The following is a 20,133-nucleotide window of genomic DNA, read 5'->3' on the forward strand; positions in this document are numbered from 1 at the left end:
GCGTCACCTCTGTTTTAATTCCCCTTCTGGCTAATTGTGCCTATGCAAGGCCACAGAATTGCTCAAGGGCTTCAAGGTGGATGTGCCACTCTGACAGGTATACTAATGGACTTATCGGGTGGCTGTTAAAGAAACAAGAGCAAGGCTGGTTTGTTTTGTTTTATTTTATTTTTAAATTAAGCTTCTTCTTCTTCTTCTTTGGTGATCACTCGTAGCCGACTAAGATTGTCTTCCATAAACACGGTTTTAACAATGAGTCTGTAGATGACTGTTGGCTTAAAAGGGGTGGAGAACATAAGAACATAGAATCATAGAGTTGGAAGGGATCACAAGGGTCATCTACTCCAACCCCCTATAATGCAGGAGTCGTTTGCCCAATGTGGGGCTCGAACCCACAACCCTGAGATTAAAAGCCTCATGCTCTACCAACTGAGCTATCCCAGCATCCTGTTCTCACAGTAGCCATACAAATGCCCCTTTTGGGAAACGGGCAAATAGAATTTGAACAGAAGCCCTCTTCTCTTCTGCAGTTTTTAGCACCTGGTATTCAGAAGCACCCCTGCCTCTCTGACTGTGGAGGCACAGCATAGGCATTGTGGCTAGTAGCCTTCAATAGCCCTCTCCTCCATGAATTTTGCCGAATCCTCTTTCAAAGCCATCTAGGTTGGTGGCCCTCACTGTGTGAAGCATGTGCTACGTGAAAAAGGTGTCTGGGGACAACTGCAAGAAAGGGTAAGATGAATGTTGCTCTGCGGTCTGGGTGCTTGTCTCTGCAACAGGTCTGGCCCTGCTGGGTTTGGCTGTTGGGAAGAGTGGCCTGGGCAGTGGGCCAGATCCTTCCCAAAATAAAATCTGGTCTCTGCAGATAATTATAGCTCTTCCCCCATGAGCCACGAGCTGCTGCAGCCTCCCTCCCTTCCCAGGAAGCTGGGCTTAAGGGTGGTCCATCCCATGAGTGGGGTGTGTGTGTGTGTGACAGGGAGGGGGTGGGGAAAGGGGGAGGAATTTGATTCCGTTTGCATTTAAAGGCAAACCACCCTCATTTGCCCTTGGTGAACTGAAATGCAACTGTCCCTTGGAATCCTCCAAATTTTGCAAAGCAGTTTGGCAGCAAAGTAATGTGTGCAAAAATGCAAATGCTGGGGGCAAGTATGCATAAAAGAGCATATAATCATGAAAATAACACACAGAACAAACATTATGTGATAGAGAAATTGCTTCATAAAAATGTGTGTGTTTATTTGGTGAAAATTAGGTGGCTGAACGGAATGCCCTGATTCAGTTCCTAATGGTCCCAGACACACAAAATGAAACTGTTGAACGTCTGCTGACCTGTTTATTTTAACAAGTGTTAAAAAGTATGTTTTCTGATTGTTGAGTTTTATTCTACTTTGTAACCTAATGATGCTATGTCATGTATATAAACTGTTGCACTAAATCAAATGCTGAGGGCCTTAAAGACCAATAGCGGCACCTTAAATTTGGCTCAGAAGCAAACAGGCAGCCTGCATCATGGGTGCAGGATAGGATCAGAGCACCTGGCTCCTACAAGTCTGCCCCAACTGAAGCTTCCATACCATCTCCAAGGGCAGCCCCATTCAGAAGGCACTGCAGTAATCCAGCCTACAGGAGGTGTAAGCAAAGCATGTGTCCTGAAGGTGAGGCCTGCTTTCTTCTGGTTTGGTGGCTGCCGGTGAGCCAGCTGAAGGCAGCACAGAAACCAACCCTGGTACCTGAAGAAGGGCATGCCTCCTCCGTTCCACAGCCTTCTCCTGCCTTCTCCCTGGTCCACTGCACTGGTGATGTGCAGTGGGAAATGTGTGGTGGCTTGGGGAAAGTCTGGGCCCTGGCCCTACAGGCCCTGGTATTTGGGGTAGGAATAACAACTCAAGAATCCCCAATAGTCTCTGCTTCAAAACCTCCCGCAATTCACCACCTTCGGAGGTCGTCTGCTCAGGGTTGATTGCCATTTCTTCTCTTGCTTCCCCAGCAGGTGCTACTTTGATTTGCTCGGGCTCCAAATGTTGCCATTGACAGCCTCCAACTGCGGCTACTGCCAGCTCCCCTCTTGGCACTGTGTGCCAAAGCATCTGTTGCAAGCTCTTCCCACATGCCAGGCTCATTGCGCAGTTCTCGGTTGGCTGTGCAGCTCTTTACGGCACGCCGTATCCATTGGCGGCCTTGGAGAGATTGTGCCTGCATTTTCAGCACATCGCCGTGTGCCGTTTGCTTTGCTGCCTGCCGTGTTTTGCTACCTGCAGCCGATTTCCAACTAGCCTTACATGCTGCCGGGGTTGTCGCCTGGGATGGTGCTAGGCTTCTCCCTTTCTCCAAGGGCCAGCCCTGCTGTGAGGCAAGTAGATAAGCAGCCGCCCAGAGCCATAGATTTCAAGGGCCAGAGCACAGTGGGAGGCAGGCTCCTGGGATCTGGCAGGCAGCATCCCCTAGGAAGGCCTCCTCTCTGCAAGCCCTGCTGAGGTCAAGAGGAGCACAGCAGGGCATAACAATGCGCTGCACACATGTGCCTGTCGCTTTTCCCTTCCTTTTTCACCCCAGGTGCCAGGGAGGGTGTGTGCACTTCCTCTGGCAAAAGGGCACATTTTGCAAAGGTGCGGAACGGCAGAAATTGGGGAAGGGCCGTAGTTCAGCAGCTGGGCACCTGCTTGGCACGCAGACCGTCCCAGGTTCAATCCCCAAGGGCATCTCCAAACAGGACTGGGGGAAGGGGAAAGGCTCCCTGTCTGAAAGCTGCTGCCAGTCAGTGTCGACACTCTTGAACTAGATGGACTAGTGGCCTGGCTCAGCATCAAGCAGCATCCTGGGTTCCCCATTGCAGTGCAGCACCAGAGTCATGAGATGTTGCCCTGGCATGAGAACTTAAGAAGAGCCCTGCTGGATCAGGCCAATGGCCCACCTAGTCCAGCATCCTGTTCTCACAGTAGCCAACAAGATGCCTGTGGGAAACATGCAAGCAAGATCCAAGCACAAGTTGTGAGGTACCCCTTGGGCTGCAGATAGTACCTGGGTAAAGGTAAAGGGAACCCTGACCATTAGGTCCAGTCGTGACCGACTCTGGGGTTGCGGCGCTCATCTTGCGTTATTGGCCGAGGGAGCGTATAGCTTCCAGGTCATGTGGCCAGCATGACAAAGCCGCTTCTGGCGAACCAGAGCAGCACACGGAAACGCCGTTTACCTTCCCGCTGTAGCGGTTCCTATTTATCTACTTGCACTTTGATGTGCTTTCGAACTGCTAGGTTGGCAGGAGCTGGGACCGAGCAACGGGAGCTCACCCCGTCACAGGGATTTGAACTGCCCAACCTTCTGATCAGCAAGCCCTAGGCTCTGTGGTTTAACCCAAAGCGCCACGTGACCTGCATCCCAGTACCTGGGTAGATGAGTCTAAAAAGCCCGGGACACAAATTTCCATGGCCCTCTACCACTGGCTCATTTACCAGAAGTAATGTGTTTGTTTAGCATTAACTCTGGAAGTGTATACTCGATTCTGACCAAACTAAACTTCCTGGTATCTGAAACCAAAGAGGCACATTGATTGACAGATGTGAATCCCACCCCCCCACTCTTCTACTCCACTACAAGGTTTCTCTCCCCTCCTGTGGTTTTTGGCAACCGGTATTGAGAACCATTGCTGCCTTCCACCATTGAAGGCAGAGCACAGCCATCCTGGCTAGTAGCCATTGAGAGCCCTCTTCTCCTTTGTGGATGTGTCCAATCTCCCTTTGAAGCCATCCAGGTTGGTGGCCATAACTGCTTCCTGTGGCAGTGAGTTCCATAGATTAACTCTGTGGAGAAGTCCTTCCTTTTATCTGTCCTGAGTCTTCAAACATTCAGCTTCATTGGATGTCCACGGTATCTGGTGTTACGAGGGAGGAAGGAAAACTGTTCTCTATCTGCTTTCTCCATGCCAAGCATAATTCTTCAAACTTCTACTATCTCTTCTCTTCCTTGCCTTTCTCCCCTCTTCTCCAGTCTGGGTTTTGCCTTGCAAATCCAGGGGGAAGGCGCACCAGCAATGTTGCTGCTGTGGCAGAGAAATGCATCTGATCTGGAAGGCCTAAGAGGGTAATCCTCAGTAATCCCAGATCTTGGAGGGAGGCAGGCGCTCAGTGGACAGACTACAGATTTAGACTTCCATGGTTCTTTGCTTCCTTGTGGCAGAGTCCTCTGTCCTGCCAGCTCTCCGTGAGCGAAAAGGGAAACACCCTGCTTCAAAGCTCTTGCTCTCTTAATCCCTGCCGCCCACTTTTCTGATCTCCTCATTTTGGCCTGCTCTTTCCTGCCTCCTTCACACCGCGCAGTGAACCTTGCTAAACCTGAGCCGTCAGGTAGCTCAGATCGATGACCTGCAAAGCTTTTAGTTGCGGCCTCCGTTTGCAGATGGAGATGGATTCAAACTACAAGAAAGAAGCTTCCACCTAAACATTAGGAAGAACTTCCTGACAGTAAGAGCTCTTCGACAGTGGAATTTGCTGCCAAGAAGTGTGATAGAGTCTCCTTCTTTGGAGGTCTTTAAGCAGAGGCTTGACAGCCATATGTCAATGCTCTGATGGTGTTTCCTGCTTGGCAGGGGGTTGGACTGAATGGCCCTTGTGGTCTCTTCCAACTCTATGATTCTATGATTCTACTTTCCACACCTGTACTCTGCTTTTCTGTGCTGCTATACTAACCCTGAGAGGCTTGCAAAATGTAAAACGAGGTACCGTAAATTAAAGCAGTAAGCAACAAGGTAAACCAAGAGAACTTGGAAGCCCAGATCTAATGTCCTGTAGGTTAGAGCTGCTAGGTAGCTAAACAGTAGCTTTGCATGAAGAAGGTTCCAGGTTCATTCAAACACTGGAATCTCCTGGTAGGAGTCAGAATATCCCCTACCTCAAATCCTGGAGAACCGCTGCTGCCAGTCAGTGTAGATGATACTGAACTAGATGGATCAAAGGTCTGAGTTAGTACAGTTTCCCTATTTTAAAACAGCCCTTGTAACTATAAGGCCTGGAATATTAGCTCAGTGGTGGCAGAGCATCTGCTTTTTCAATATTTCTGAAGGTGCAGTTGGCCCTGGACTCCGCTCCACGCTACAGCAGTTCTGCACTCTGCATATGCCCTTTCCCCCGAAAGCACCTTTTCCCCGCTCCCCCTTTCTTCCAATCCTGCTTCTTCCTTTCCGAAGCAGGGGCGTCCCGTTGCTCCTTTTAACAGCATCAGTCCACGCCCCCGGGTTCAAATGCCAGCTCTGCCCTCTGCACGTGCCCAGAGACTCCGCCCCGTTCTGGAGCCGCTGAGGGTCCCACGCTGGCTCCGAGAGAAAGGGAGCGCTGCCCACTGCCCATGCTCAGAGACACTCTGGCGTCCTGGGAACTCCGCCGCAGAGGCCCGGAGGGGGGGAGGGAGGCAGGCAGGCAGGCAGGCTCCCCCGCCCGTCCTGCCGCCGGTCACATGGCCGCCTGCTTGCCTGCCTCGGTCGGCTGCCCTAATCCGGCGCCCGGCTGGGAGAGGAACGGAGCCAGCCCCGCAGACCTCACCTGCCGGCCCCATCCATCCATCCATCCTGGCCGCTTCCTCTTGCCATGGTAAGCCTCGCGGGTGCGCGCCTGGAGCAGCGGGCGGGGGCAATCCGGAGTGACTCCGGAGCCGGGCTGGCGTTCTTCGCCGGGATCCGGATCGTTGCGTAAGTGGCCGGCGTGTTCTCGGCTGTTCCGAGAGGCATCGCCCTCCCTGCTCCAGGGAAGGGATGCAGGGCGCCGCCGCCGCATCGCCGAGGGGAGGTTTGGAAGTGGGGCGGCGGGAGGGGAAAGAGAAGTAGACAGGCCTCTGCCCCGAGCGGCTCTCCAGAACTGCATTTTGGAGGCACAGGTAGGCCCCCCCCTTCTCCGTGGTCGGTTTGGCCACAAATACCCCATTTAGCGCTTTTTCCAGCCAGGAGAAAGGGAGACTCTGAGCATCTGCAGATTGCCTGCTTGCTTATTTATTTATTTCCTGCCTTTGCAGCCTAGCTTCTTTCCTCGAATGAGCTCAAGGTGACATACGTGGTTCTTTCCCTCCCCTCACAACAACCCTGTGCGGTAGGCCAGGCTGAGAGGCAGTGTGACTGATCGTCAAGGTCACTCACCCAGTGAGTTTCTTAGTGGCAGCGGGATTTGAACCCAGGCCGCTCAGGTCCCAGCACTTTAACCACTACAGCACATTGGTTCTTGTCAGGTAGAGCTCTGGCCCAGTTTGCACATTACGGAAAGTCAAACTTTTTATTTGCTTATTGCATTTCTGTCCCAACTTTCCTCCCAGGAGCTCAGGGTGGCATATGGGGGTTCTCTTTTATTCACGCGACAACACTGTGAGGTAGGTTAGGGACTGAGAGGCGGGGTCTGGTCACCATGGCCGACAAGTGGGCTTCATGGCTGAGTGGGATTTGAACCCTAGCTTCTCCCAGGTCCTTGTTTGATGCTCTAACCCAGGCACCCCCAAACTGCGGCCCTCCAGATGTTTTGGCCTACAACTCCCATGATCCCTATCTAACAGGACCAGTGGCCGGGGAAGATGGGAATTGTAGTCCAAAACATCTGGAGGGCCGAAGTTTGGGGATTCCGGCTCTAACCACTAGGAAACACTGGTTCTTATTCCAGACATGTTGTTCTTCCTGCATCTAGAGTAAGAGGGGTAGAGAGGGGGCTTCCTCTCAGTTAGTTAGATTGGGGATTCCCCTGTGAGTCAGGACTGTGCTTGGCACCAGCCACAAACTGTCTAGCTCATTTTAGGCAAGGATCTGTTCTCAGCCTCAGTTTTACCACTTGGAATATGGGATGAATGGATACAGCGTGTGTATATGTGTCTGTGAGCCTCCCTTGCAGGGGTGTTGTATGTGCTGTGCTCTAAAGCCTTTTAAATGCTCCAGAGGTGGATACTCATTGAAATCCGTGCACCCAAGCTGTTGTTGATACTATTTCTGCCATTTATTTATCAGTTTATTGTATTTCTTTCCCACTTTTTCCTCCAAGGAGCTTTAAGTGGCATACATGGTTTTCCTCCTCTTCATTTAATCCCCACAACAACCCTGTGAGGTCGGTTAGCCTGTGAGGGAGTGAGGCAGTCACCCTGCGAGCTTCATGACTAAGTGGGGGGATTTGAACCATGGTCTCTCCCAGGTCTTAGCACAACTCTCTAACCACTATGCCACACTGGCGCTCAGACGCTTTATGCAGCAAAAAGTCAGAGAGCAACAGAACAAAATGCATAAAAGCCAGAATTATTTTTTAAACCGTGACAATACAAAATCCAAATGCAATGCATTTTTTATTCTTGCATTTATATTCCCCCCTCCCCCCACTCCAAAAAGCTCTAGGAGATGTGGATGGTTCTCCTCTCCCCACTGTTTCATCCTCACAACAACCCTGTGAGGTAGGCTACACTGGGAGATGAGAAGGACTAGCCCAAGGTCACCCAGTGAGGATTAGTAAGGAGGCAATGTCAACATTAACCAGACCTTGGCCTAGTTGTACAAACAACCCGAACATTCTTCTTGGGATGAGGGAGGTTTTAATTTCATTTCACGGGAATCGTAGAAATGTAAAGGGTAAAGGTAAAGGGGCCCCTGACCATCAGGTCCAGTCGTGTCCGACTCTGGGGTTGCGGCGCTCATCTCGCTCTATAGGCCGAGGGAGCCAGCGTTTGTCCGCAGACAGCTTCCGGGTCATGTGGCCAGCATGACAAAGCTGCTTCTGGCGAACCAGAGCAGCGCACGGAAACGCCGTTTACCTTCCCGCCGGAGCGGTCCCTATTTATCTACTTGCACTTTGATGTGCTTTTGAACTGCTAGGTGGGCAGGAGCTGGGACCGAGCAACGGGAGCTCACCCCGTTGCAGGGATTCGAACCGCCAACCTTCTGATCAGCAAGCCCTAGACTCTGTGGTTTAACCCACAGCGCCACCTGGGTCCCTTAGAAATGTAGGGACCCACAGAATCAATGCAGGGTGTATATGCCTTGTGTGCTTGGCTGACACCCTGATTCTTGCCCTGATTTTGCCACCCTCTGGAACAAGGTGTGTGTGTGTGTGTGTTTGTGTGTGTGTGTGTGTGTGTGAGAGAGAGAGAGAGAGAGAGAGAGAGAGAGAGAGAGAGAGAGAGAGAGAGACAACTTGAGGCAATCGCCTCCTCCCTGAGTCACCCTTTGGGCATTCCACGTTGCTTTCCTCTCATCACTCACTTGAGTTGGTCCAAAATCCTCCGGGTGAGACGGAAGGGCCTCTTCCTCCCAGCGTGTAACGAATGTGCAGGATTCGTGGCCGTGAGATGGGATGGGTCACCAGAGGCATGGATGGCACACATGAAAGAATTGGGCACATTCATAGGGGGAAGAAAGGGAGTCTCAGAATGGCTGTGATGGAACCTCCAGCTTCGGTGTCAGCCTATCTCTGGATACCAAGCGATGGAATTAAACCACAGAGGAGATCTGCTAGCTTTACGTCCTCTTCATAGAGGCACCTGTTGGAAGCAGGGATATCAGAAGGGATGGATGTTCAGCCTGTCCCTGTTGGGCTGTTCTAATAACTTTCTTAGGAAGACTTTGGTTCATTCTCTGCACTGAAATGATCTTTCCTCTCTGTCTTTCTGGTCTTTGTTTATTTCTAAGCAGTGGGTCATTCTCACACCACCCACCCCTGCAAGACCGCCTTGCCCCATAGATTCCCACTTGACCGCTTCATTCAGCGGAACTGCCACACAACACCCGCCCCACATTTGTAAGAACTTGACATTTTAGCACGGCATCACCTACACTTTGGAACTCCCTGCCTATTAATATCAGCCTTCCCTATTACTCCTTTGAGGCACCTGCTAAAAACATCTTTGTTTAAGCAAGCCTGTCCACAGGTTTAGAAAGCTGTTACGAGTTTTAATCAATTATAGTCTGTTGTTAGTTTACTTTTTATAAAATCTTAAATACTTACCTAATTCTTAAGAAGAATTAGTAAGTATTTGTTGTTGTTGTTGTTTAGTCGTGTCCGACTCTTCGTGACCCCATGGACCATAGCACGCCAGGCACTCCTGTCTTCCACTGCCTCCCGCAGTTTGGTCAAACTCATGTTCATAGCTTCGAGAACACTGTCCAACCATCTCGTCCTCTGTCGTCCCCTTCTCCTTGTGCCCTCCATCTTTTTTGTTGGGAAAGATTGAGGGCACAAGGAGAAGGGGACGACAGAGGACGAGATGGTTGGACAGTGTTCTCGAAGCTACGAACATGAGTTTGACCAAACTGCGGGAGGCAGTGGAAGACAGGAGTGCCTGGCATGCTATGGTCCATGGGGTCACGAAGAGTCGGACACGACTAAACGACTAAACAACAACAACAACAAATACTTACTAATTCTTCTTATTGATAATTTTATTGTGAACAGCTTCGAGTGGGTTTATTTTCTTTTAATAACCATGCTGTATATAAATTTCATGAGATAGATAAATAAGCACCTCCACCACTCATGTAGTTTTCCCATGGCTTTCTACAACATGCCAGAGATTCTCAATATATTTTAAAATCTCATGCAACAAGCCAGGCATTCTATGCATGTTTGTGTGTGTGTGGCGGAAGCAACAGTTCACTTATAAATAAATCTGGGGGCAGCGGGTAGCTTCTCAAGACTTTCCAGATCTTCAACACCGCTGGTGAAAAGAGTACAGCTTTTTTGTTGCATAATGGACCTCTTCTGCCCCCCCCCCTTTTTGAGGAACTATTCAGAGAGATGCTAGGAGGGAAAATATTTTAATGGATCCTGGGGGTCAGAAAACAGGGGAGGGCTGTTAAACCCCCCCCCCCGGCTCATTGGCTTCTCAGAAGCTGTTGGCTTTGCAGTGTTGGAAACAGGAGACTAGACTAGGCAGATCTCATTCTGATCCATTGTTGCTCTTCTTATCTGAACAAGAAAGCTAAATCATTGAGATTTGCTGGTACGGGCATGCCTTTAAATCTAATCCATCTGGTTCAAAACTACTTGCTTAAAGGGCATATGAATTAACCAAGCTAGAGAAATATTTATGAATCGGCCAACAGCCTTCCTCGCAACTCAGATTTAACAAGTTCTGCAATGAGCTGTTTGCTTCTGGGTGAGTTCATGTGCTGATAGGCTAAGCTGGCTGGTGCTGAGATGAGGATTTCTAGGGATGAATAATATTTAAATTGTCTGTTCAAAAGAGAATTGCACTGAACTCTCTGCTGACTGCTGTAAGCAACCAGCTGGCATCCTGTTGAACCTGTAAGATGGCTTCACACCTGAGTTTCTAATGTTTGAGGTCTTTAACACACCCGCAAGCTCATTTGAGCATATGCAGAGTGTTTTTCCCTCATACTGTTCTGGTCGCCTCCCCTCAAAAAAGAATATTGTAGAGTTGGAAAAGGTTTGGGAAAGGTCAACCAAAATGATCATCGAGATGGAATGACTCTCCTATAAAGAAAAGTAGCAGTGTTTGGGACTTTTTAATTTAGAAAAATGCTGAGACATGATAGAAGTTCATAAAATGACGCCTGGCATGGAGAAAACGTATCGAGAAAAGTTTTCCTCCCTCTCTCATAACAACCAGTATTTGTCAACATCCCATGAAGCTGAAAGCTGGAAGATTCAGGACGGATAAAATAAAGTCCTCCTTCATGCAGCACATAGTTAAACTGTGGAACTCACTCCCACATGAAGCAGTGATGGACACCAACTTGGATGGCTTTGAAAGCGGATTAGACAAAATCATGGAGGAGGAGAGAGGGTTATCAGTGTCTCTTAGTCATAATGGCTATTCTCTGCCTCCACAGTTGTGAGGCAGCAATGTTTCTGAATGCCAGCTACCTGAAGTGCTCCTGTCCTCCAATCCTGCTTGCTGATTTCCCACAGGCATGTGGTTGGCCACTGTGAACAGGATGCTGGACTGGATGGGCAGGGGGGCCTAATCCAGGAGGTGCTTCTTACGTACTTGTTAACTCAGTTCTCCAGCTAGAAGAAGGGAATTCAGAGATGACGGATGCGATCCACATTCAGGTCCCAATAGCTCCACGCTTTAGAAATTGTAGCACTCTTCCAGCTGAGGTCAGTTCACTGGCAAGTGCAGGGCACTCTACATATGCTCAGAGATGCTCCTTTTTTGTTACTGCAGAGGATTTGGAATCAAATGAATGAATGGAAGCCGGCAGTAAGCGCTGGCTTCCCTCCCCCTGCCACCCAGCACCAATGGCGGACACCCTTTCCATTGCACGCTGTTCCAAAACAGCTGCCCCCAGGCGGGTCGAAGGACATGCAGCCATTGCTGGGATGTGGCCATGCAAATGAAAGGCATGTTCTCTCTCTCTCTCTCCCCCCCGCCCTCCTGCGCCTATCCCACTGCGCTCTCCCCTGATCTTACAAGCCCTGTAGCAAAATATTCCATTTGCAGCCTAGATCTCGCATCAGAGTGGAAAATGGCCTCGTCCTTCCCAGAGCCAACAAATGATCAAAAGGTACTGAGGAGGATGACCAATTTTGGGGGATGGATCTGGCACTATCAGGGGCAGCACCTTCTTCCCTTTTGGGGCTCTGGGGTCGCAAGGGAAGCAAAGTCTCTACCTTCTGGGGGCCAGGGGCATAGTAGGGAGATTTTCTGCACCAAAGCCCCGATCTTCGGCCCTTCTCAACCCCACACCCAACCCCTTTAAATTTAGAAGAGTAGTTGTGAATGAATGAGCCCATGCACACTGGGTGCAGATATGTCCTTTAAGGATTTTGAGTAGAACCATCTAATTGTAGCGTTAGAAGGGACCTCCAAGAGTCATCTAGTCCAACCCTCTGCAATGCAGGAATTCCTGACTGGTGGCCATTTCTGACTCTTGTTCTGAGTGCCTCGGCTGTTTTGGTTCTAGTCCATGAAAGCTCATTCCGCAGGATCTCATTTTTGTAGAGCGCAGCTGCCTCTCTCGACTTTTATTCAGTTACTCAATTCAATTTTTAAAATGTTCATGTCCTGGCTTTCTTTCATGCTGGAACTTAAGGGGGTGTACATAGTTTGTGTGGTTCATGTGGTGGCCCTCACTAGGGACGAGGGAGAAATCCGATTCAGTTTGCATTGAAAGGTTTGACTGTATGGTTTGACTGCAGCTAGAGTTCTGGTAGCAAGAAAATGGAAAAGTGAAATACTCCCAACAATCACAGAATGGCAGATTTTGGTGATAGAATACCTACAGCTAGCGAAATTGACGGGTTGGGTGCGAGGATTGGAGAAACAGAAAGTTTCAAGAGAGTGGGTTATTTATAAATAATATTTAAATCTCTATACCGTAGTATCAACAACCCCATATTGACAGAACTGAAATGATATTTGTAAAGAAAAAATAAACAAAGTGTATAAAAGAGGAAAAAGAAGTAGAGATACTAATAAAAAAAATCCTGTGAAAAAATAAGGGTAGAAGTAACTAGGTATAATGAAATGGGTTGGAAGTATCATATGTTTAAATTTGGATGAAACAATCTGAAAATGACTTAGTTTCTTTTGGTTTTGTTTAATCTTTCTTTATTCTTATGTGTATGAGTTGAAATGTATGGAATTTTCTCTCTCTTTTAAACACATATTCTTGTACATCCGTGTACTTTTAAATAATTTTCAATAAAGGATATTTAAGCAAGGGAAAAAAGAAAGAAAGGAAAAAGACGTAACAAATTCACACTTTGTGAAACTTTGTGAAACTGAACTGCAACCCTCTTTCAAAATTCGTCCCCTCGGGTTTTTTGCAATGAAGTTCTCCAGCCAAGTAATGTGTAGAAAAAAACGAATATACTACCTGTATAAGGCAAAGTGTGCATCAGAATGCAGCTGTTGGTAAAAATTGCAAGCAAAGATTCATTTTATTAAGAGAAATTGCTTTGCAAAAATGTGCGTGTTAGCCAAGAATTGCATACGAAGGAGAAATTTTCATGGATTTTCACAGGGACTTAAAAAAGAAAAATGTTTGCAAACTGACGTGCAGTTAGGGATTAATGAAATGTACAAGTAAGAAGCTATGATAAACTGAAATTGACAGATTTGCCTGCACCAACCATATTCTGGGAATTCTGCTCCAAGAGTGGGTCTTGGAAATGGTTCCTTGACGAAAGGTTGTTTGCGGCAGGAAACATTATTGGCTTTTGTTTATTAGATTAGTTAGATTTATGTATTGCCTCACACACAAGAAGTCCCTTAGCAATTTACAACAACATTCAGTACACAGTAAGAAGAGAGTTGCTGTGTTTGTGACTTTTTAGTTTAGAGAAAAGGAGGAAGAGGAGACATGATAAGTGTTAAGAAATTATGCGTGGCATTAAGAAAGTGGATAGAGGAAAGCTTTTCTCCCTTTCTACAACTGAACTCAGGGGCAGCCTTTGAAAGCAGATGGTTGGAAGATTTAGGACAGATAAAAGGAAGTCCTTCTTCATGCAGCACAACTGTGGAACTCCCACCTGCAGGATGGCTTGGAAAAGAGGATTGGAAAAAAATTCACGGAGGAGGAGAGGGCTATTGATGGCTGCTAGCCATTGTGGCTGAGATCTGCCTCCACAGTGATGTTTCTGAGCAGGAGGAGAGAGTCTCCTTGCACCCAGGTCCTGCTTGAGGTTTTCCCACTGGGGACTGTGGTTGGCCACTGCGAGAACAGGATGCTGGGCTAGATGGGCCACTGGCCTAATCTGGCAAGGGTCTTTTTATGTTCATAATGGCAACTAGCTAGAACGCTCTCCCTCTTTCAAAGGAAGCATGCCTCTATACCAGTTCCTGAAGATTGCAATGGCAGAGAGCGCTGTTTGGGTCCTAACTCTTTCTGACCAGGATTTCATGCATTTATGGGCCCAATTAGGGCTGGTTCCCGGTAGGCAGAGGTGCTGGAAACTGCAAAAGGGAGGAGACCTAAATCTGGAATGGAGAGGAGAAAGTTGAGGACTAGAAGCTTGACTGCTTGCTCAAAGAGAGAGCAGGAGAGCAGAATCTGTCGGGTGTGTGTTTGGTTGCTCAACCGCATGGGCCTAAAGCAGTCGCTCACAAACTTTGCGACCTCTCCAAGGTCAGAGTCAGCGAGTGTGGCTGGGATCTGGGACATGGCAATTAGGCAGACATAATGAGTGAAATTGATTAGGGTGGATGAGCAGAGCCCCTCTCCAGATGGTGCACTGCTGCGCGGGGGGGGGGGGAGAGGAGGGAGCCATCCTGACCTCGTTCTGGCCTTGCCCCACCCCACCCCACCCCACGGCTGAGGCTCGCATCCTCTCCTGCCAGTCCTGCATCAAATGGCAACAGCAGCCTCTTTTTGGGCAGAGGGGGCCCATCCTGCAGTCGCAAATAATGAAAAAAGCCCCCAGCATTTCCAGCTGATAAGGACAGTTTGTCTGGGACTCTGGAGAGCTGCTGCCAGTCAGTGTAGACAACACTGTGCTAGATGAACCAATGATCGGATTAGTATACTGTACAGTTCTCTTTTTAATAGGTATATAGGAAGGGTTGTAGCTCAGGGATACAGCATCTATGCGGCATGCAGGATGTCCCAGGTTCAATCCTTGGTACCTCTAGGTAGGGCTCACGGAGAGTTTCCCCTGCCTAAAACTCTGGAGAGCTGCCTCTGCCAGTCAGTGTAGGCAGCATTGAACTAGATGAACAAATGATCTGAATAGTGCAATAGTATAGCTTTTACACGCAGACTTTCCCAGGTCTGTTCACAGTCATCTTTGAAAAGGGCTGAGAAAAAGACCCCCATTTAGAATTGTGGAGAGCTGCTGCCAGTCAGTGGGGACAGTACTGAGGTAGATGGGCCCATTGTCTGATTTTGTGTAAAGTGGCAACAAATGTTAAAGGGATGGGGGCAAGGAGGAGGTTTTCTAACTGAAGACCTTAGGTGAAGAAGCAGAGCAAGAGTTGACGTGGTGGAAGTTTATAAAACTCGGCATGGCGTGGCATGTTACAGGACAGACATATTCAAATACCGGAAGGGCCGTCACGTGGAAGATGGAGCAAGCTTATTTTCTGCTGGTCCAGAGGGGAGGATCCGAACCAATCAATTCAAATGACAAAGAAGGAGATTCAACATTAGGAACAACTTTCTGATGGCAAGAACAGCCTGCCAGTGGAATGGACTCCCTTGGGAGGTGGTGGAGGTTTTTAAGCAGAGGTTGGATGGCCACATTTCAGGGATTCTTTAGCTGTGATTCCTGTATTGCCGGGGGTTGGGCTAGATGACCTTTGGGGTCCCTTCCAGCTCTAAAGTTCTAGAATTCGAAAGGGGACAAAAAGGCTAACATCCTGGAGTTCAAAACATCTGGAGGTTTGCAGCTGGTTCCTGATCCCTGACAACAACCGTCGTGGAATGAAAACATCCTCTTGCCTTCGCTCCCCCCAGGGTTTGGGTCCGGGACATTTCCAGCTGCTTTATCTTTGCTCCATCTTCTGCTTTCTGTTCCTCTTTTTTTGCCATCCCAACCACTTCTCTCGCCTCTCTTCCTATGCCCTGCCCTGTACTCTCGACTCAGGCTGCAGAGGTGGAAGGGACCTTGCCAGCCCACGATGACTCCACAGAGACTCAACCCCGCCCAGCAGAAATGCCCTTTGCTGGTGCCCCAGGAGAGGAGGATGCTGATCCTGGCCTCCCTGGACAGCCAGAAGAGCCTGCCAGGATCCCCAGGGAGCAAGCAGTAAGACCTCCGCATGTGGGGAGAGGGAGCCTTCTCCTGGACTTTTCCTCCATAGACCCCTGACTCAAGATGTCTCAGCTTCTACTGCGGCCTAACCCACACTTTCCTTCCTTGATTGACCCAACAGTTCTTTATGTTTGGAAGATGCAAATACTGTAAGCCCCACAGATTTTCGTGTTGCATTCCTTCCCTGTTCCTCTCATTGACTCTCCCCTAGTTTAGCTGTGATTCCTGCATGGCAGGGGGTTGCATTAGATGACCCTTTGGGTCCCTTCCGAATCTTTAATTCTATGAGGATGAATTTAAGCTGGAGAATTTCTGGAATTCCAGAATTAAGGGATGCATGCAAAGTTGACTGTAGCTACACGTTCCTTCTGCTCCCGGTCATTTCTCCGCCTCCACCCCAATTTTGGCGACGGGCATTGCTGCACTGCTATGTATTATTGTTATGGGGTTAATGCTGGGTTTTGGTAACCTCTGTGGGTTTGCCTTCATCAGGGATAGAGGTCTCATGACCCCTCCATAGGTTATTCATTATGGATGGCATGGAGAAAGTGTCTACAAAAAAGTTTTACTCCCTCTCTCATAACACTTGAACTCAGGACATCCATTGCAGCTGGATGTTGGAAGATTCAGGACACATGAAAGGATTCCTACAATCATAGAAGTACATTTTCATGCAGCGCATAGTTGAACTGTAGAACTTCCTTCCATAGGAGTCAGTGATAGCCACCAGCTTAAAGGTAAAGGGACCCCTGGCCGTTAGGTCCAGTTGCGGACAACTCTGGGGTTGCGGCGCTCATCTCGCTTTAGTGGCTGAGGGAGCCGGCGTACAGCTTCCGGATCATGTGGCCAGCATGACTAAGCCACTTCTGGCGAACCAGAGCAGCGCACGGAAACTCCGTTTGCTTTCCCGCCGGAGCGGTACCTATTTATCTACTTGCACAGGCACCCCCAAACTGTGGCCCTCCAGTGGTCAGGGATGATGGGAGTTGTAGTCCAAAACATCTGGAGGGCCGAAGTCTGGGGATGCCTGTACTTGCACTTTGATGTGCTTTCGAACTGCTAGGTTGGCAGGAGCAGGGACCGAGCAATGGGAGCTCACCCCGTCGCGGGGATTCGAACCGCCGATCTTCTGATCAGCAGGCCCCAGGGACTAGACAAATTCATGGAGGAGAGGGCTATCAAAGTATACTAGCCATGATGGCTGTGCCCTCTTAAGTGCTGCTCTGTCATAATGTTGGAGTTGGTGCGGCCCCCTATTGGCAGCTACGGAAACTGCAGCGTGATAAGAGCCTTACAATTTTCTTTATATAGTAAGATAGTATAAATGAGTTACAATTTGGTATCTTCAGGTTGGGAGATGGGAACAGGGAAATGAGCCAAGATGCGATCTTGGCAGACCCAGTGTTTGCAAGACTCCTGAATGGAACAACAACAAAAAAAGAGGTCTACCAGGTTTGCTGTGGCTACAACACTGCTACCATTAGCACTTGGGAGACATGACATGAATTGGCAGTGGGGCTTCCTAAACAAAAGTCATATCGTGATCTGAAGGCTGCAGGTAGCTAGAAGTGGCATTGGCCCAAGACATTTTGCTGTCTTAGATGGAAATGAGGTGATGCGGCTGGCAGTTCTCTCTGACTTCAACAATAGTGACCAGGCAGTGTTGTCTTCCACACCAGAAGGTGCAATGTTAGCTCAGGGGAGTATTGGGCAGGGCAGGTGGTGCCTTGTCCTGCAGACCTCACTGCCACCTCTTCACATTTTGCCGCCTGAGGCAGCCGCTTCCCTTTCCCTAACATTAGAGCTGGCCCTGGTTGGAAAGAAAGTTTGAAGAAAGTCCATTGCACCGAGATCAGGAAAAGAAATAGATCACATTTTTTTTCTTTTATAAAGTTTGTTTGTTTCATTTAATAATGTACATAAAACTGAGAGAACCGTAATAACAACAGATGAAAATCAAAAGATGGAAAACAAAACTATAAAATAGGCACATAGAATGAGTACAGTTGCACATGGGTTAAAATAGCCAAATCCAAGAAAAAAATATTAGCGTTCTCTGATTATCAAGAATAGATTTGCCAGGCTTGTGATGAGGGTTCCCTTGAAAATGATGGTTTTGCTGTATAACAAAGGAATGCTAAATCATATTAAAAAGTGCCTTGAGGTTCTGGTCCTTGTTGAAATCTCAAATTATGCATAATTTCCCCATTCTAGCTATATTCCAGAGTTATACCAAGCATCCAGTGTAAGATTTTGGACTGTTTTCCATTGTGCTGCAGTAACTATTTGAGCTGCCAAGATCATCTATAAGACCAATACTTTTGACAATATATCTACATTGGTATCATCAAAGATATTGAGTAACATTGATTGTGGACAACAAACCTATAGTCTCTATAGTAATATTAACCATTTCTGTCAAAATTAAATTCCTAAAATCTTGTGCCAACTTGTATTCCCACAATAAACGCGTACCAAGTTTATTGCAACCCATCCAACAATTACCTATTTTGGAAGGAAAGAGTTTTGACATTTGTAAAGGAAAGTGATACTACCTGTGTGGTTATTTAACCTCAGAAAACTGGAAGCAGGTTTTAAGGGTTGTGATCCCCAAATTTTACTCCCACACTAGACCCCAGTTTTAAACCCTGTGTTTACGTGCATTTCCTGTTCTCTTCCTCTGCCGCTTCCTTGCCCTGCTCAGATAAAGCACCTCTTGAAGGAAGACTCGGAGGAGGCCGAGCTGGTCCATTTCCTCAACGACTACCCGGCTGAGGAGGGCTTCCGCCGCGTGGAGCCGGGAGAGGCCTGGAAGGATAGGGGCCACGGCGGTGGCGCAGAGCCCGAGATGTTCCCCAGTGCGGCGCTCAGGACCCTCCCCGACGAGGCCTCGGAAGAGAAGGAGCAGAAGGGCTTCCACCGCCCGCGGCCTCTGGATCTGAAACAGCACCAACACATGGCCGCTCCAACGCCCCCCAGCCCGTCCCGTCCCAGAAGCCCCTGGGGCAGGCTGGACCCCTATGAGTCTGATGAGGTATGGCACTCCCCCCCCCCAAGATCTCACTTTTGCTTTCGTTCTCTCAAGCTTCCCATACACAACCAGCTCCAAACTTCTTGGCGTTGGGGTGGGCATATTTGGCCTCATTGCCTGAGGTTCATAGAACTGTGGAGTTGGAAGGGATCCCCAAGGAATCCCCAATAGATGGCCAACCTCTCTTTAAAAACCTCCAACAAAGGAGAGTCTTCCACCTTCCCAGGTAGACCATCCCATTGCCGAACAGCTCTTGCCCTTTCTAATGTTTAGTCAGAATCTTCTTTGTTGTCATTTGAGTACGGTTGTATGGGTCCTGCCCTCTGGAGTGGCAGAAAACCAGCTTGCCCCGTCTTCTGAGTGTAGGTTCCTCAACCCAGTTTAGATTTCTTAAAATGGCGGGTGCTTAGCTTTCGTGGGCGTGACATATGTGTTCTTTTGCCTTCCTGTCATTTGTTACGTTAACGTGTTTTTCAACCGGTGTTCCTGCATCCTGCGAATTAATCTCCTTCACACTTTTGCCCACCCTGCCTTGGTGGAAGCTTTGGCTGAAGGGTGGCTAAGAAGCGTTCTAAATAAACTGATAAATTTAGAACCTCGCTGGAGATGGTAGGAATATAGCATGTGGAGTATACCCAGCACACCTTGAACTCCATGGAATTTTCTTCAGGGTGGATGCGTGTAGAGCTGCCCAGTTAGGTGGTGTTTCTCTCTTAGGCAATATATAGCATATGATTTTTGTTGCAGGGTCTTTAAAACCTTTTACCAGGCCAGGCCTCTCAAGGACAGGATGGGTTGTAAATAACAACAAGTATATGAATAAGCGCTTTGGACTGACTTGCTCCAGCTGTTTGGAATTCTGAGATTCTTCCAACCACACATTTCCCCTTCCTTCCTTCCTTCCTTCCTTCCTTCCTTCCTTCCTTCCTTCCTTCCTTCCTTCCTTCCTTCTCTCCTTCCCTCCAGGATGACAAAGAGTATGTGGGTTTTGCCACGCTCCCCAATCAAGTCCACCGGAAGTCTGTGAAGAAAGGCTTCGATTTCACCCTCATGGTTGCAGGTACCAGGGCACTTGAGGGGGGGGGGCAGCTGTTCCCACTTCCCGCCTTCTCAATTACGCATGAATATTTCAAGGTAGAGCCTGTGCAATGCACAACAATGAATTCTGATTAAAACAGGCTATCAAGTTTCTAGCTCTCTGCCAACTTACGTTTAGGAGCACTTCCATCGCACTTTTGGGTGGTTCACAGACCTTCCCAGGATTGCGTTCTGGCCAGTACCAGATCAGGATGGAAATTGCGGCCGGCAGTGGGTGGGGGCACATCAGAGGGCAAAGCTGCCCCCCCCCCAGGGCGGATGCCTTCACCTTTTCCCCTCATAGTCATCCACACTAGTAACTCCCTTATGAGGAAATGGGCTTTTAAGGTGAGAGGAAAA

At 48.5% G+C, this 20,133-nt stretch overlaps 1 protein-coding gene and 1 non-coding gene across 7 annotated transcripts in view; one reads left to right on the top strand and one right to left on the bottom strand.

Moving 5' to 3' along the window:
- Window positions 1–371: 371 nt before the first annotated feature.
- TRNAK-UUU (transfer RNA lysine (anticodon UUU)) lies at window positions 372–444 on the bottom strand. The gene has a single exon. It is a non-coding gene; the product is annotated as a tRNA-Lys (tRNA).
- A 4,816-nt stretch (window positions 445–5,260) lies between these two features.
- Window positions 5,261–20,133, top strand: part of SEPTIN4 (septin 4) — a 34,510-nt gene continuing 19,637 nt past the window's right edge. For 3 of the 6 annotated variants that reach the window (XM_088657619.1, XM_088657620.1, XM_088657621.1), the window contains exons 1-3: window positions 15,462–15,659; window positions 18,370–18,699; window positions 19,663–19,756. In XM_088657619.1, the coding sequence (XP_088513745.1) occupies window positions 15,471–15,659; window positions 18,370–18,699; window positions 19,663–19,756 (613 nt within the window). In that variant the 5' untranslated portion in view covers window positions 15,462–15,470. Of the gene's footprint in view, window positions 5,583–15,461; window positions 15,660–18,369; window positions 18,700–19,662; window positions 19,757–20,133 lie in introns of those variants that run through there. The other 3 variants (XM_088657623.1, XM_088657622.1, XM_060283105.2) reach the window with 3 other exon arrangements.

Source organism: Zootoca vivipara, chromosome 14, assembly GCF_965207765.1.
Source record: "Zootoca vivipara chromosome 14, rZooViv2.hap1.1, whole genome shotgun sequence".
Lineage (NCBI taxonomy): Eukaryota > Metazoa > Chordata > Lepidosauria > Squamata > Lacertidae > Zootoca > Zootoca vivipara.